Source organism: Armigeres subalbatus, chromosome 1 (genome assembly GCF_024139115.2).
Source record: "Armigeres subalbatus isolate Guangzhou_Male chromosome 1, GZ_Asu_2, whole genome shotgun sequence".
NCBI classification, from domain to species: Eukaryota; Metazoa; Arthropoda; class Insecta; order Diptera; family Culicidae; genus Armigeres; species Armigeres subalbatus.
This window is the reverse complement of record NC_085139.1, coordinates 255,646,849-255,661,750: the sequence shown is the minus strand read 5'-3', so window position 1 is coordinate 255,661,750 and position 14,902 is coordinate 255,646,849. Positions and strand designations below refer to the sequence as shown.

General features: G+C 42.1%; 2 protein-coding genes across 2 annotated transcripts in view; both read left to right on the top strand.

The window, feature by feature from the left end:
• LOC134206851 (protein kibra) overlaps positions 1 to 8,190 on the top strand; it is a 161,452-nt gene extending 153,262 nt beyond the window's left edge. The window contains exons 3-9 of the mRNA XM_062682583.1: positions 3,340 to 3,641; positions 3,706 to 3,865; positions 3,928 to 5,801; positions 5,862 to 6,117; positions 6,189 to 6,349; positions 6,421 to 6,748; positions 6,814 to 8,190. Coding sequence (XP_062538567.1) covers positions 3,340 to 3,641; positions 3,706 to 3,865; positions 3,928 to 5,801; positions 5,862 to 6,117; positions 6,189 to 6,349; positions 6,421 to 6,748; positions 6,814 to 7,021 — 3,289 coding nt within the window. The 3' untranslated portion in view covers positions 7,022 to 8,190. The remainder of the gene's footprint in view (positions 1 to 3,339; positions 3,642 to 3,705; positions 3,866 to 3,927; positions 5,802 to 5,861; positions 6,118 to 6,188; positions 6,350 to 6,420; positions 6,749 to 6,813) is intronic.
• On the top strand, positions 7,656 to 12,769 carry LOC134207224 (uncharacterized). The gene is made up of 4 exons (XM_062682945.1): positions 7,656 to 7,670; positions 8,051 to 9,651; positions 9,840 to 9,911; positions 10,275 to 12,769. Exons 1-4 carry the CDS (start codon positions 7,656 to 7,658, stop codon positions 10,282 to 10,284), a joined length of 1,698 nt encoding a protein of 565 aa, XP_062538929.1. The 3' UTR covers positions 10,285 to 12,769.
• The last annotated feature ends 2,133 nt before the right edge of the window (positions 12,770 to 14,902 follow it).

Genomic DNA, 14,902 nt, shown 5'->3' with positions numbered 1-14,902 from the left:
AGCACGCGTCTCCAGTTCTTCAACGAAGGACCGTTTCACCGTGGCATGTTCCAGTCGGCGTGTGTTGAATCGTCGTCCAACTCTTTCCTCCTGCCGACGAATCCGCGCAATGCGCAGGCGTATTTCGCCGATGAGGAGGTGATGATCAAACGCGATATCGGCACTACGTTTATTCCGTACATCAAGAAGGCTCCGTTTCCATTTTCGGCTGATGCAGATGTGGTCGATTTGATTTTCTGTAAAGCCGTCACGGGAGACCCACGTGACCTTGTGAACCGGTCGATGAGGGAAGAGCGATCCCCCGATCACCATGTCGTTATTACCACAAAATTCTGCGAACAGCTCTCCGTTTTCGCTCATTTCTCCGAGACCATGGCGTCCCATAATGCGCTCATGGTTCGAGTTGTCGGATCCGATCTTCGCATTGAAGTCGCCCAAACAGATCTTGATATCACCCTTCGGAATTATATCTACGACGGCATTAATTTGACTGTAGAAGTTCTCTTTGTCTTGCAGATCGGCAGCATCGGTGGGCGCATAACATTGGATTATAGTAAGGTTTCGGACCCGTGTTCTAAATCTGGCAACGATTATCCTTTCACTTATAGGTTCCCACTTCATAAGCGCAGAGTGTGCCTGGGCGCTTAGTAGGAAGCCAACTCCGCGATGCCGGGGAGCGTGTTCACCTCGTAAACCAGAGTATAGCAGAACTTGTCCCGACGGCGTTCTGTTTTCTCCAAAGTTTGGCCAACTGATTTCACTCAGTCCCAGGATATATATATAGATAATCAAAATTGAAAAATATCATTCAAAATTGGACGAAAAACCATTTCAACGAAAAGATGGGGCATTGATCTAAAAAGTATTCCAGTTTCATCATAAAATTTTTCCTCGTAAATAAAAGAAGAAAAGTTTAGCTTAGACTAACTGTATTCATATCAATGGTTGCTACTCCGTGATTGATCAGAGCTGGTGCAAATTGCACTTCGATCCAAGTGAATAGTGGTTGGGGTTTATCATCTATTCTCGAAGTGCACGTTTCAGCAGCTCGCACATGTTGATCAGTAACGGCGCCGGCCAAGTCCTTACAGTCAATTGGGAAAGGAAGGGAAAGTTGTGTGTGGTAATTGTTGCTACTAGAGACCGAGAATACCTCTGCATCTTCACAATTACCACAGGAAGGAAGTTTTGTTAGTTGGGTAGGCGGTAATCAGAAACATAGATCGGGATGCACCATGGAAAGTGATATGACGTATGAAACTTCTATTTACTTCTATTTTGAATATTATCATTTCCTTATCTCCTATAATTGTTCATCCTTCGCGAGGATAAACAATCAATCCGCTTAAAGTAACAAAATAACGCGAGGAAAGTAGAAAAAACGGGCATGAATTTGAAAATAAGGAGAAAACCATGGCTGTTTAACCAAATTGATAATTATCGGAAAGCGAAAAACAATCAGCCACCCTTATTGAATCTCAACTTGAGGTAAAAAAAGAATGAAATATTTTGACAATTTACGTTGATTTTGATGTTTATTTTACATGTCGTTTGGGAATGTTTGGGAATGTTTGCTGTCTCGCGCTTAACTCGGCTTCGAGCTGAGTCCGACACACGCATCCGTAAAGATTAGAAAAGTGTCATATTTAAGTCAACTTTGAAATGGAAATCAAGGAATTCGGGTAGTTGGAACCCAGAAAAAAATGACGGAGCGAAAAATTTACACTTCCGATATTTGCCATGGCACACTACTCGTTTCATTTTTCCTCGTAAATAGAAGAAGAAAAGGGATATAAATTGGGCAAAATATGGGCTGTGATGCGCGGTCGTACAAATGCCAACTTTGTTTTTTATATATAGAAAAAGATGCAGATGTTACAATCTTTATCTTCAATTTGATGATTTTAAAACATGATGGAACATCAGCTGCCATTGGTATTGTAACAAAACTGGGAATGTCGATCCCACATCGCTGCATCTGTTGGATATTAGTGGAGACACACTAGGCGATGAAGAAATTCTATACTTCTTGGAAACCTGCAAAACTTGAAATGGATATTGTGCATAGTTTGGATTGATTTTGTTAATAGTTAACCTTTCTTTTAAGTTCATAATAACATCATCAACCCAAATATTAAGAAATGTAAATGTGTATACAGGAAAAAAGTCCAATGTGGGAAATGTTAAAAAATATTTGCATCAACAGCTAGATGTGAGACAAAATACCGTGCGTCTCCATCTGTTTGAAAATGCATGATGACGAGTATTTTCCCCATTGTTCCCCTGAACGACATTCCTAGAGATATAATCATTGGAGATCTACCTAATATGTAGAGGAAATGTTCCATTTTCTGTTTTACGATCCGACATGCTTCTTATCTTTATAGAGTGAACAAAGCAATAAAGATCGAGTGTGAAACCAGGCACCTTCGGCTAGCTATGCCTTCTTTTACATCCATAGTCACATAGTTTCAGTCATAACGACCTAAAATTACCAAGCAGTCTAATAAAATTATTGATGCATTGATTCGGAGATTACAAATATTTGAAATATTCGAGATCTTTTGATATCTCACTTTCTAAAACAGAACCACTCAACATGCACATGTGGTTACTTCTCCAACTTCTATTAAGAACGAATGTGTTTGATGTCAAGGACGGTCATAAATATCCATTTTCATCATGTAAAAACAACCCTTCGTCATGTCCATATAGAACTTGCATATCTATAATCCGCACTATCAATATCAAACCGGGTGCCATGCCTCGGTTCATTCCTAGGATGAGTTTCCTATGACTCACCCGTCTATTTGTGGCGGTCCACCACCATCGAAGCAGGAGCAAACAATTTTCCGCAATCTTTTCCTCGCCACCCTGCCAAACGCAAAATCGCATCAATCTCTAACGGTACCAAAATGTGTTGCATTCGCTGCTGTGTGTTGAAGCACCGTCCCGAGACCCAAGCTCCCTTTGCCGTCGCCGTCGTCATCGCGCGCACTGCTGGGAAAATATGTTTGCTTACAGTAAATATACGGGGAAATATTTCGCATACCAGGAATTTCTCGGCGAAAGAGTTTGTGCCTGCCTTGTGCCATAAAATTTCTCGTTCTGGTCTGATGGCGCTGCTGCCGGGATGGGTGCTCGCGTTTGCGAGTCTAGATATCAGATCGGCACATAATTCTTACTGTTCGCGCTCGAAGATGTCGGCGATTACGAATATGAGGATGATGCGATGCACGAAGCTAAACGACTATTTTTGGGCCGCACAGAAGTTCCTCGAACCAGCACAGCGCGCACTAATTTTCGTGTGAATTTCCCGTTTCCCTCGTTTTTCCTCAGACTCACCAAGCCAGAAACGTTTGCCGACTGCATTGGAAATGAGCTGCCGTTCGGGTGGGAGGAGGGCTATGACCCCCAGATTGGAACCTACTACATCAACCACAACTCGCAGAAGACCCAGCTCGAGGACCCGCGGCTGGAGTGGAAAAGCAAGCAGGAGGAGATGCTTCGCGAATATCTCTGCTCCGCACAGGACACACTGGAGGCAAAGAAGGAGATCTTCAACGTGAAAACCCAGCGGCTGCACCTGGCGCAGGAGGAGTACAACCACCTGAACGCCCTGGCCGCCAGTAGGACTAGCTGTGAGTATGATCGGGATTGGTCAAAAAGGATTTTGTTGACTTAGGTTCTATTTCTTCTTTTCAGTATGTTCATCAACTAGTTCATGTAGTACAAAGTTCGATCCGGAGTTACTTCGAGCGGATCTTGCCCTGGCTAAGGAGCGTGTGTCTCGCCTCAAGAAGGAACTCTCTCGGATACAGAAAGAAATGCATAATACTCAGAAAGGTGTCGATACTCTATCGAGGTAAGTTTCGCCCAACCCTAATATTGTGAATCAAATTTAATCAACCCATCGCTTTGTTTCAGTGTTGAACAAAAGCTGAACTCCCACATCAATGGCTGCTACAACATAACCGAGGCCCAAGCCATATTGGAGGAGGTGAAGATGATTCAGAAATCTCTGATAACGGGCGAGAAGGAGAAGAAAGAACTGATGAAGAGTCTGGCGCAGGTGAAGGACGACCTGACGAGGTTGCAGCTACGGCAGGAGAGTCCCGACGCGTCCACCTTCAACCTGGCGCAGGATCGCGTGTGCGCGGCATCGCAGACCGACCTGTCGTCCGACAACTTCCCGATGGGAGCTCGGGAGATGGCAAAGATGCGCCAGCGGTACGACGAGTGGCGAAGGCGCGTCAAGGAAATACAGGAAAAGCTGGCAGCACTGGAGGAGAAAATCCGGCCCGGGGAGGTTGAATCCGACCAGGACCGGTTACTGCTGTTCCAGGAGAAGAAACAACTTCTGCTGGAGTACCGCAGCATAACGCCCAAGTCCCGATCGCAAACCGAGATGAAACGGATACAAAGCGTCTGCAAGAAACTGGAAGCGGACCTGAACATGGCGTACGAAGAGTCCAATCAATGCATAGCAACCCGCCTGAAGCTACACGAAGAGAAGCAAGCGCTACTTCAGAAGCTGCTGGAAGCGCTCAAAGAGTTCACTCATCTGGAGAATCAGCTCAAATCCCTCTCCGCTAGCACTCTATCGATCAGCAGTAGCTCCAGCTTGGGCTCCCTGTCCACAGCCAGCAGCAAAGGCTCACTTAGCGGTCTCAGTTTCACCGACATCTACGGAGACCCACTCTCCACAGAACCCCAAATCGATATGGTCGACATCAACCGGCGAGTTCAACGGTTATTCCACCCGAGTTCGGAAGTATCGCTATCGCCGCGTAGCAGCTTGTCGATAGAAACTCCACCTGCCTCCCCCATGAAGATGGAATGGAACGGCGGCGAAGCGTCGTCCAGCAAGTGCTCCGCTCCGTTCAACATTCCAGCGCCGAGCTACGCTCCGGATTACAACTTGGACAAACAGCGGCTGGAAGAGCAACTGCAAGAGCTGAAAATGCAAAAACTCGCCATTGCCCCTCTCTCGCCAATCTACGAGAAACCTTCGTACCTGGACATCCCCCCGGCCGTCATCCTAAGCCGGTCGTCTTCCACGTCCAACACGCGGTCCGTATCGACCACCGTGAGCGACGAATCCGTGGCCGGTGATTCGGGCGTCTTCGAAGCATCCCGCGCCCTGCTCGCCAACAAGGATTGCGCCCAGATCCAGATCGGCATTCGGTACACCACCGCTGACTGTACCCTGCGCATTGTGATCGAGAGGGGACGCAACTTGACGGCCCTGTGCATACCGGAGGGCTGTCAGCTGTTCGTACGGGCGATTCTCCTTCCCGGCACGACGGCAAACTTCATTCGAACGAACGCCGTGACGGACTTTGTGAAGCCGGTCTTCCAAACAGCGCTACTGGCGCAGATGCCGCTGGACAAGGTGTACATGAAGTCGCTGCACGTGAAAGTGATGATCACGATCGGTCAGCGGGAGGACTGGGTGGGTAGTACACAGATCAGTTTGGCGGAGTTTAATCCAACGGACGGCAGCAGCAAGTGGTACAACATCATCAGCCGGAAGTCGATGAACGAGCTGGACGGACTGGAGGGTTGTTCCTCCGGGTTGGGCATCAAGGAGGAATCGTCGGACGAATCGACGATCATTTCATCGCAGACGTCGACGTTGACGCGAAACCAAGGCCAGGATGAACTGCAGGCAGTGCTGGAAATGGTGTTCGACGATCTGGGCGGGGATGATTGTGAGGAGGACGATGAAGATGACGAGGATGAGGAGGACGAAGAGGTGGAGGTGGGAGTGGAGCTTGATGAGGAGGCGGCGAATCAAGGTAAGTTGGAAGAATGGCTTGTTGTGGGAGGGGATATTACAATTGCGATTACATTTACAGCAGCGACACAGTTGATGCTGGAGGAGTACATGAATAGCGTGAAGGGTACGATTGCTACGGACGTGGACGAAGCGGCGGAAGCGATCGCACTGGCAGTGGAAAAGGTCGACAAGGAAACCAATACGGAGTGCGCCTTCCTGCCGGAGAAGGGCCGCCGGCGGTTGCATGATCCGGCGCGCAACAGTAATGGGACGATCGATGAGAACGCAGTGATCGACGATCGGCTCGTGAAGCGGTCGCAGACATTCTCGCCAAGGTATGTGCATACGTTTTGCTTTAGATCTTGTCGTAACTTAGACGAGCTTCTTATCCGTTATCTACCAACAGTGCCGTCGCCAGTAAGGCTCGCTACATTTGTCGGTTGAACCGCAGTGACTCGGACTCGGCCATGCATTTCAACAATCCTGTGACGCCGCATCCGTTTAAACGGGGAGCCGTCGAGCGGAGATCCTTGAGGTACCATAGCCGAACTCCCAAAGTGTATCACAGTAAGTTAGCCCCACTCTCCCAATCATTCAGCCTGTAGTTTGCTAATATTTCCTTTTGCTCTCCCCTTCAGAAATGCACCCAGCCGTGCCCCGTACTAGTCTGGACCTGGAGTTGGATCTGAAAGCGCAACAAACCAAGCTGGAAACGCTGACGGACGAGATTGGTCGGTTGCGAGATCTTAAAAAGCGTCTGGAGCTGGCTCGTGATAACAATGACGTCAAGGTCGCCACCTGGGCACTGGAGAACGAAGATTTCCTCAAGCTGATCAAGAATGCGGGCAGTGCGACGACGCCGGAGGAAAAGCATCTGGCCAAGCTACTGCACAAAACCTCCAAGGAGATCTACAAGCTGCGCAAAACCAAAGCCGGCAAGGGGAAGCTGGATCTGATTTCGTTCAAGTAAGTTCTCTCACATCGTCGCTTCTTCGGACGCAAATCTAATCGTTTTCCATTCCTTCCCATAGAGAAAAGATGGCATTCTTCACTCGCCGGGGGGTCTCGGTGCCGGAACTCCCAGCCGACATCCTGCAGCAGGACGACAGTGAGGAGCTGTCGTCCAGTTCGTGCAATTCCCCCAGCAAACCGGTGGACCCGTGCGGGGAACCGTCGACGAGCAAGGGCTGCCAGTTTTCCTACGACGACGTCGATCGAACGTACGGTGTCGAGGTGTAGCAACAATTCGACACCTATCCAAACAAATTCGAAACATGACAAAAGTTGGCGGCTGCGTCGCCGGCACATACACACACACAAACCAGCGAACGGCTGGATCAAAGTAAACAAACACAAACAAGAAAAAAAACTTTAGCAATGGTAAAACGACCACACAAAACAGGGGTTATCGTTTTTGGTTAACTTTTTTAGTAGGGAAAAGGACGGGGAATTAGGGAGAAGCCAAACTCTGCGCTTTGTTCTGCGAACCAAAGCTCTACGTGCATTTACGAGATAAGATTTTGTTTTAGAGAAAGAGTGAACGCATTACAGAATAAGCTCCGATTCTACTACCGCACCATATTTATGCGCTGCTACTACCAATTCTAGTACGGCCTGTATAGATTTTGTTTTTGACATATTTCGGATCATGGACGATGAGTCATCGTGATTGGCAATGGCGAGCGGCATTGACGTCCCACACATTGGAACGGGGACGTGCGGAAAATTGGAACCGGGGAACTGTTTTTATTTTGTCTCTGCTGAAAAAAAGAAGCTTACGATTTTAGCCAGTGAGTGTGAGCAGAATAGGGATGGGGAATGCATGCGATAGAGATAGCTAGACTGACTGAGCGACCGGTGGAGTCAAGATGGAATGTGCAATAACTTTGTAAATATATTTAAACACGGAACAGGGCAAGGGGTGCGATTGAACCGAGGTGGGTGTGTGAGAGTGATAGGAGTATAGAAAATGGGGAATTTTAAACTAATATGCGTGGAATAGGACGGGAAATGAAGTAATCCGATGGTTTTCGAGGGAACGTTTCGGTACGAGTAATAATATTTGTTCAGTTTCGACTCAGATTCGGATCAGCTCAGTTTCAATCCAGTTTCAGTTCAGTTCCATTTCAGTTTCACTTCACTTTCAGTTCAGTTTCTGTTTTGTTTCAGTTCAGTTTCAGTTCAGTTTCAGTTCAGTTTTAGTTCAGATTCAGCTCAAATTCAGATCAGCTACAGTTGAGTTTCGACTCAGATTAAGTTGAGATTTAGTTTCCGTTCAACTTTAGTTCATTTCCAGTTCAGTTTCAATTTAGTTTCAGTTCAGTTTCAGATCATTTTCAGTTCAGTTTCAGTTTCAGATCATTTTCAGTTCAGTTTCAGTTCAGTTTCAGTTCAGTTTCAAATCAGTTCAGTTTCAGTTCAATTTCAATTCAGTTTCAGTTCAGTTTCAGTTCAGTTTCAGTTCAGTTTCAGTTCAGTTTCAGTTCAGTTTCAGTTCAGTTTCAGTTCAGTTTCAGTTCAGTTTCAGTTCAGTTTCAGTTCAGTTTCAGTTCAGTTTCAGTTTCAGTTCAGTTTCAGTTCAGTTTCCGTTCAGTTTCAGTTCAGTTTCAGTTCAGTTTCAATTCAGTTTCAGTTCAATTTCAGTTTCAGTTCAGTTGCAGTTCAGTTTCAGTTCAGTTTCAGTTCAGTTTCAGTTCAGTTTCAATTCAGTTTCAGTTCAATTTCAGTTTCAGTTCAGTTGCAGTTCAGTTTCAGTTCAGTTTCAGTTCAGTTTCAGTTCAGTTTCAGTTCAGTTTCGGATCATTTTCAGTTCAGTTTCAGTTCAGTCTCAAATCAGTTCAGTTTCAGTTCAATTTCAATTCAGTTTCAGTTCAGTTTCAGTTCATTTCCAGTTCAGTTTCAGTTCAGTTTCAGTTCAGTTTCAGTTCAGTTTCAGTTCAGTTTCAGTTCAGTTTCAGTCCAGTTTCAGTTCAGTTTCACTTCAGTTTCAGTTTAGTTTCAGCTCAAATTCAGATCAGATACAGTTGCGTTTCGACTCAGATTAAGTTGAGATTTAGTTTCCGTTCAACTTTAGTTCATTTCCAGTTCAGTTTCAATTTAGTTTCAGTTCAGTTTCAGTTCAGTTTCAGATCATTTTCAGTTCAGTTTCAGTTCAGTCTCAAATCAGTTCAGTTTCAGTTCAATTTCAATTCAGTTTCAGTTCAGTTTCAGTTCAGTTTCAGTTCAGTTTCAGTTCAGTTTCAGTTCAGTTTTAGTTCAGTTTCAGTTCAGTTTCAGTTCAGTTTCAGTTCAGTTTCAGTTCAGTTTCAGTTCAGTTTCAGTTCAGTTTCAGTTCAGTTTCAGTTCAGTTTCAGTTCAGTTTCCGTTCAGTTTCAGTTCAGTTTCAATTCAGTTTCAGTTCAATTTCAGTTTCAGTTCAGTTGCAGTTCAGTTTCAGTTCAGTTTCAGATCATTTTCAGTTCAGTTTCAGTTCAGTTTCAGATCATTTTCAGTTCATTTTCAGTTCAGTTTCAGTTCAGTCTCAAATCAGTTCAGTTTCAGTTCAATTTCAATTCAGTTTCAGTTCAGTTTCAGTTCATTTCCAGTTCAGTTTCAGTTCAGTTTCAGTTCAGTTTCAGTTCAGTTTCAGTTCTGTTTCAGTCCAGTTTCAGTTCAGTTTCAGTTCAGTTTCACTTCAGTTTCAGTTTAGTTTCAGCTCAAATTCAGATCAGATACAGTTGCGTTTCGACTCAGATTAAGTTGAGATTTAGTTTCCGTTCAACTTTAGTTCATTTCCAGTTCAGTTTCAATTCAGTTTCAGTTCAGTTTCAGTTCAGTTTCAGATCATTTTCAGTTCAGTTTCAGTTCAGTTTCAGTTCAGTCTCAAGTCAGTTCAGTTTCAGTTCAATTTCAATTCAGTTTCAGTTCAGTTTCAGTTCAATTTCAATTCAGTTTCAGTTCAGTTTCAGTTCAGTTTCAGTTCAGTTTCAGTTCAGTTTCAGTTCAGTTTCAGTTCAGTTTCCGTTCAGTTTCAGTTCAGTTTCAGTTCAGTTTCAATTCAGTTTCAGTTCAATTTCAGTTTCAGTTCAGTTTCAGTTCAGTTTCAGTTCAGTTTCAGTTCAGTTTCAGATCATTTTCAGTTCAGTTTCAGTTCAGTTTCAGATCATTTTCAGTTCATTTTCAGTTCATTTTCAGTTCAGTTCAGTTTCAGTTCAATTTCAATTCAGTTTCAGTTCAGTTTCAGTTCATTTCCAGTTCAGTTTCAGTTCAGTTTCAGTTCAGTTTCAGTTTAGTTTCAGTTCAGTTTCAGTTCAGTTTCAGTTCAGTTTCAGTCCAGTTTCAGTTCAGTTTCACTTCAGTTTCAGTTTAGTTTCAGCTCAAATTCAGATCAGATACAGTTGCGTTTCGACTCAGATTAAGTTGAGATTTAGTTTCCGTTCAACTTTAGTTCATTTCCAGTTCAGTTTCAGTTCAGTTTCAGTTCAGTTTCAGATCATTTTCAGTTCAGTTTCAGATCAGTTTGAGTTCAGTCTCAAGTAAGTTCAGTTTCAGTTCAATTTCAATTCAGTTTCAGTTCAGTTTCAGTTCAGTTTCAGTTCAGTTTCAGTTCAGTTTCAGTTCAGTTTCAGTTCAGTTTCAGTTCAGTTTCAGTTCAGTTTCAGTTCAGTTTCAGTTCAGTTTCAGTTCAGTTTCAGTTCAGTTTCAGTTCAGTTTCAGTTCAGTTTCAGTTCAGTTTCAGTTCAGTTTCAGATCATTTTCAGTTCAGTTTCAGATAATTTTCAGTTCACTTTCAGTTCAGTTTCAGTTCAATTTCAGCTCAAATTCAGATCAGATACAGTTGAGTTTCGACTCCGATTAAGTTGATATTAAATTGAGATTCAGTTTCAGTTCAGTTTCAGTTCAGTTTAAGCTCAAATTCAGATCAGATACAGTTGAGTTTCGACTCAGATTAAGTTGAGATTCAGTTTCAGTTCAGTTTCAGTTTCAGCTCAAATTCAGATCAGATACAGTTGAGTTTCGACTCCGATTAAGTTGATATTAAATTGAGATTCAGTTTCAGTTCAGTTTCAGTTCAGTTTCAGTTCAGTTTCAGTTCAGTTTCAGTTCAGTTTCAGTTCAGTTTCAGTTCAGTTTCAGTTCAGTTTCAGTTCAGTTTCAGTTCAGTTTCAGTTCAGTTTCAGTTCAGTTTCAGTTCAGTTTCAGCTCAAATTCAGATCAGATACAGTTGAGTTTCGACTCAGATTAAGTTGAGACTAAGTTGAGATTCAGTTTCATTTCAGTTCAGATCATTTTCAGTTCAGTTTCAGTTCAGTTTCAGATCAGTTTCAGATCATTTTCAGTTCAGTTTCAGTTCACTTTCAGTTCAGTTTCAGTTCAATTTCGAATCAGTTTCAGTTCAGTCTCAAATCAGTTCAGTTTCAGTTTAGTTTCAGTTCAGTTTCAGTTCAGTTTCATATCATTTTCAGTTCAGTTTCAGTTCAGTTTCATTTCAGTTTCAGTTCAGTTTCAGTTCAGTCTCAGTTCAGTTTCAGTTCAGTTTCAGTTCAGTTTCAGTTTCAATTAAGTTTCAGTTCAGTATCAGTTCAGATTAGATTCAAAATCACTAAAAACAACCCATCTTTGGTGAAAAGAACATCACTCGTACCGAACGACACAACTCGGCTGAACTAATATTTGCCACACTGCCTTCGATATGTTTTTGTTTTGAAAATAACCTAGTAATTGTATTTCGTAAATCGATGTCTTGTTTTGTCACCTTTCATTGTTGATTGTTATTAGCAGAAGCCTAAAATACAAAATATTTTATCTAACGAAGCTAAATGAATTGAACTTAAGCTTATTACACTCAAATTTTATTAGAGTATATATTGATGTTGTAGGAACCGATTTCGGTCGTTGTTTTCGTCCGAACACTTTTTTTTCAGAATTTGTTAAATCAAACAAATATATCAATGGGGCCAATTATTTGACCCTAATCGGAAGGACACTCGCCACTACAAAGTTCAGAACTTTCGTCACACCTCTGGCGAAGGCTCTTTTGTTGTGAAATGAGCCTGGGGAAATTAAAGCTGCGTAATTTTAATTATTTTTTGTACAGAATGAATCCAAGTTAGTGGGGTGGACATGTAAAACAACTTTTTGAGCGATTTTAAACGTTTCACGTTGAATTTTATTTTAACTTATTAAAACAAAAGAAGGGTAGCGAATCAAGAAAAGGGGAAAGCAAAAAACTGTATAAAATGTGCCTTATGTAACGAATTACAAATCAATTTAACACTAAAGTATAGTATTTAATGCGAAACAATTGGGAGTAAATGGGAGGAAGATGCTTGCAAATTAACAAAAAAAAAACAACTTGAATTATTAGGAAGCATAAAAAGAAAAGAAAAACAGGTTAGTTAACGACTGCAAATGTCGGTGATTGATATGCAATGTTGGTTGAGCTTCTGCTGTTTAACAAAATACAATAACGGAAAATAATCCAACTAAACTTAAATTCGAGAACAAAAAAAATAAATCTGTGCCCAAATCTAGTATTTTCGAATTGTTAGTGTTTTTTAGCTGAGCGCTGTGTACAATAGATGTATTGAAGGGGAGGGGTTTAGAGAGAAATACACGGAGAATAACGGCTAGTTTGACGAAGAGCTAACCAAGAAAGTCGACTGCAAATGATTAAGCGTAGCATATTAGAACCTAGTAAGGGGGGCAGCGTAGTTAGCTGCGACCGAAATTAACGAAACTTGTGTACAGAGACGAGAGTGAGAGAGAAAAAGAGAGATACGAAATTCACGAAACTAATAACACTAAACATTGATTGCCAATAATAACACTTTTCAGCTGATTAGTAGAGGGAAAGTAATACGCAGAGTGAACGTACATGGGCGAACGTTTTGGATATTGTATTTGTTATTTAATTTTTATATCTGTAGCTATTACTATATATTTACATAGTTTTTACAGGAGAAGAAAAAGCCTAATAAAATTGAAAAAAAGATCTGAGATGTAAGACCCTTTGGCGTTTTGTTATGGTGATTCGATGACAGCATTGATTTGAATAAGGTCAGAGCCAGAATGAAATGAGGAAACTAAGCCAAATGATTTTAACCCTCGAGGACTAGCACTGTTGTAAAAAGCGAACTAGCGAATACTAGTGAAAAAGCACATTTGTAAAAACTGGCGGGAAAAGTGAGTGAGTATACGGTCCCTTATCTCCTATCTTTATCTGTCTTCATATATCTTCTATAAAACAAAAATTATATTTCCTCATGTGAAAATCACTAAAAAGGTTGAGAAAATTAAGAATAGTATGGAATTTTTGCATGGGCAGTTCTCAACACGTTTGACCACATATCAAATTACGCCAATCTACTTCTTGGGTGCAGTTTGGCTAACCATCTTAAGATTAGAACATGCACACAAACGTTAAAAATGCTTAGTAACCCTCCTAAATATCTCAAAAAATTCTTCACTTATACGCGTTCAGCAAGAACACCGTCACTGATTGTTTCGTGATACTACACAAATTACTTGAAGGATTCATTTCGTCACCGCGCGGTCAAATTATGGAACGAGTTACCGTCAAATTGTAGACTTGAAAGACATTTTCATTCGTTTAAAAATAGAATTACATAATTTTTCAACCGTAGTTAGAGTACAATGGCATTCTGCAATTAGTTATAGTTATGGTATCATATACTTTGAAAACCTTTAAAGGTTATTTATGTTACTATATAGATTATTAAATAAATAAATAAAAATAATGTCATTCGATTGGTCGAACGCTCCTCCAAGAAGCGGACAACCACCGAATTCGGTCAGAAGCCGGAGGAACACGATCGAAGGCGGGAGCCTCGGAACCGGATCGATCCAGTGTGCTCATGTGCTTGATTATTTTACTCTGGCGGTGCAACAAAAGGAAGCGCATGGTACCTGATACTTTGTTTCCGCATACGAGATCCGGGTGAAGTAAACCAACCTCGATGGAAGACTTGACCAATCAAGCGATGACGAAACGACGAACGTTTTTTTCAATTTAGTACTCTCCTACATTTCCTCAGATATTTATTGAAGGCTTTATTATGCCCGCCATTGCATAATACACTATGTTCAGGGAGTCGAGAATGTTACCCACCGAAAAACATCCTAGGCCTGACCGAGAGTCATGCAAGGCTAATTCCTTTTGCATATTCGTCCGTATGCATCCCGTAAACTGTTAATGCTCGTTTAGTGGATCCTTTATTATGTACTTCACAAGTCCTCCGTAATACTAAAAATGCATCGGGTGAAAGCACCTGAATTCTTAGGCGAACATGGAGTTGATCGACTGCTCCTTCTAGTCCTTTTACCACTTGATATGAAATTTGCGAAAAAGAATCCACGGGTCATTTGCACAGTCAAGATATTTAACAAAAAAAAATGTTCGTGCCGAGTTGCCGAATAATATGCAATTAATTGTAATTAAGTGTCGGTCTTCCACCGTCATTAGTCGTTTGAGCACGCGGGACCGCATGCGTAGAACAGTCACAATCATCAAATGCTCTAGCCAAGCAAGCCTTTGGCACAGCAGTGTGATGTTTTCGATATAAACAATGTGGTCTCGCTTGACTGTGGATATACAAACAGTAAAGCATATGTGACAATTGGGCAAATCAAGCATCCGAAAGATATTCAATTTGCAAAAAGAGCTATCCGCGGTGAAGGTTGGTACTCGGATTCTGATGGCTTTTTCGCAAACGGGCCCTTTAAGGGGTCTTGTTGTGTAGGGGTTATTACGCCTATCTAGAGAGTAGGATAGGAGGTCACGTGGATTCTTTTTCACAAATTTCATATCAATTTGTCCATTTTCGAAACATGTGCATATGCACAGCCAAGATATTTAACAAAAAATAGGAGTTGATCAAGAACTAATATATTATGACCAGCGGTGCCGGGAGTGCGTAAGACAAGTAGGACATGTCCTACGCACATATTTTCGTGGGTGGGACAGTAAAGGCATTGTCATACACACGATTATGGTGAGTATATATCATCCAGGTTATTATTTTAGTTGCATTGCAATACTGTCTGCCTAAAACAAATCGCTGATTTCTACGAAATTTCTCCGAAATGTAAATAGCAGAATTTTGAGAGTTGAACAAAGGA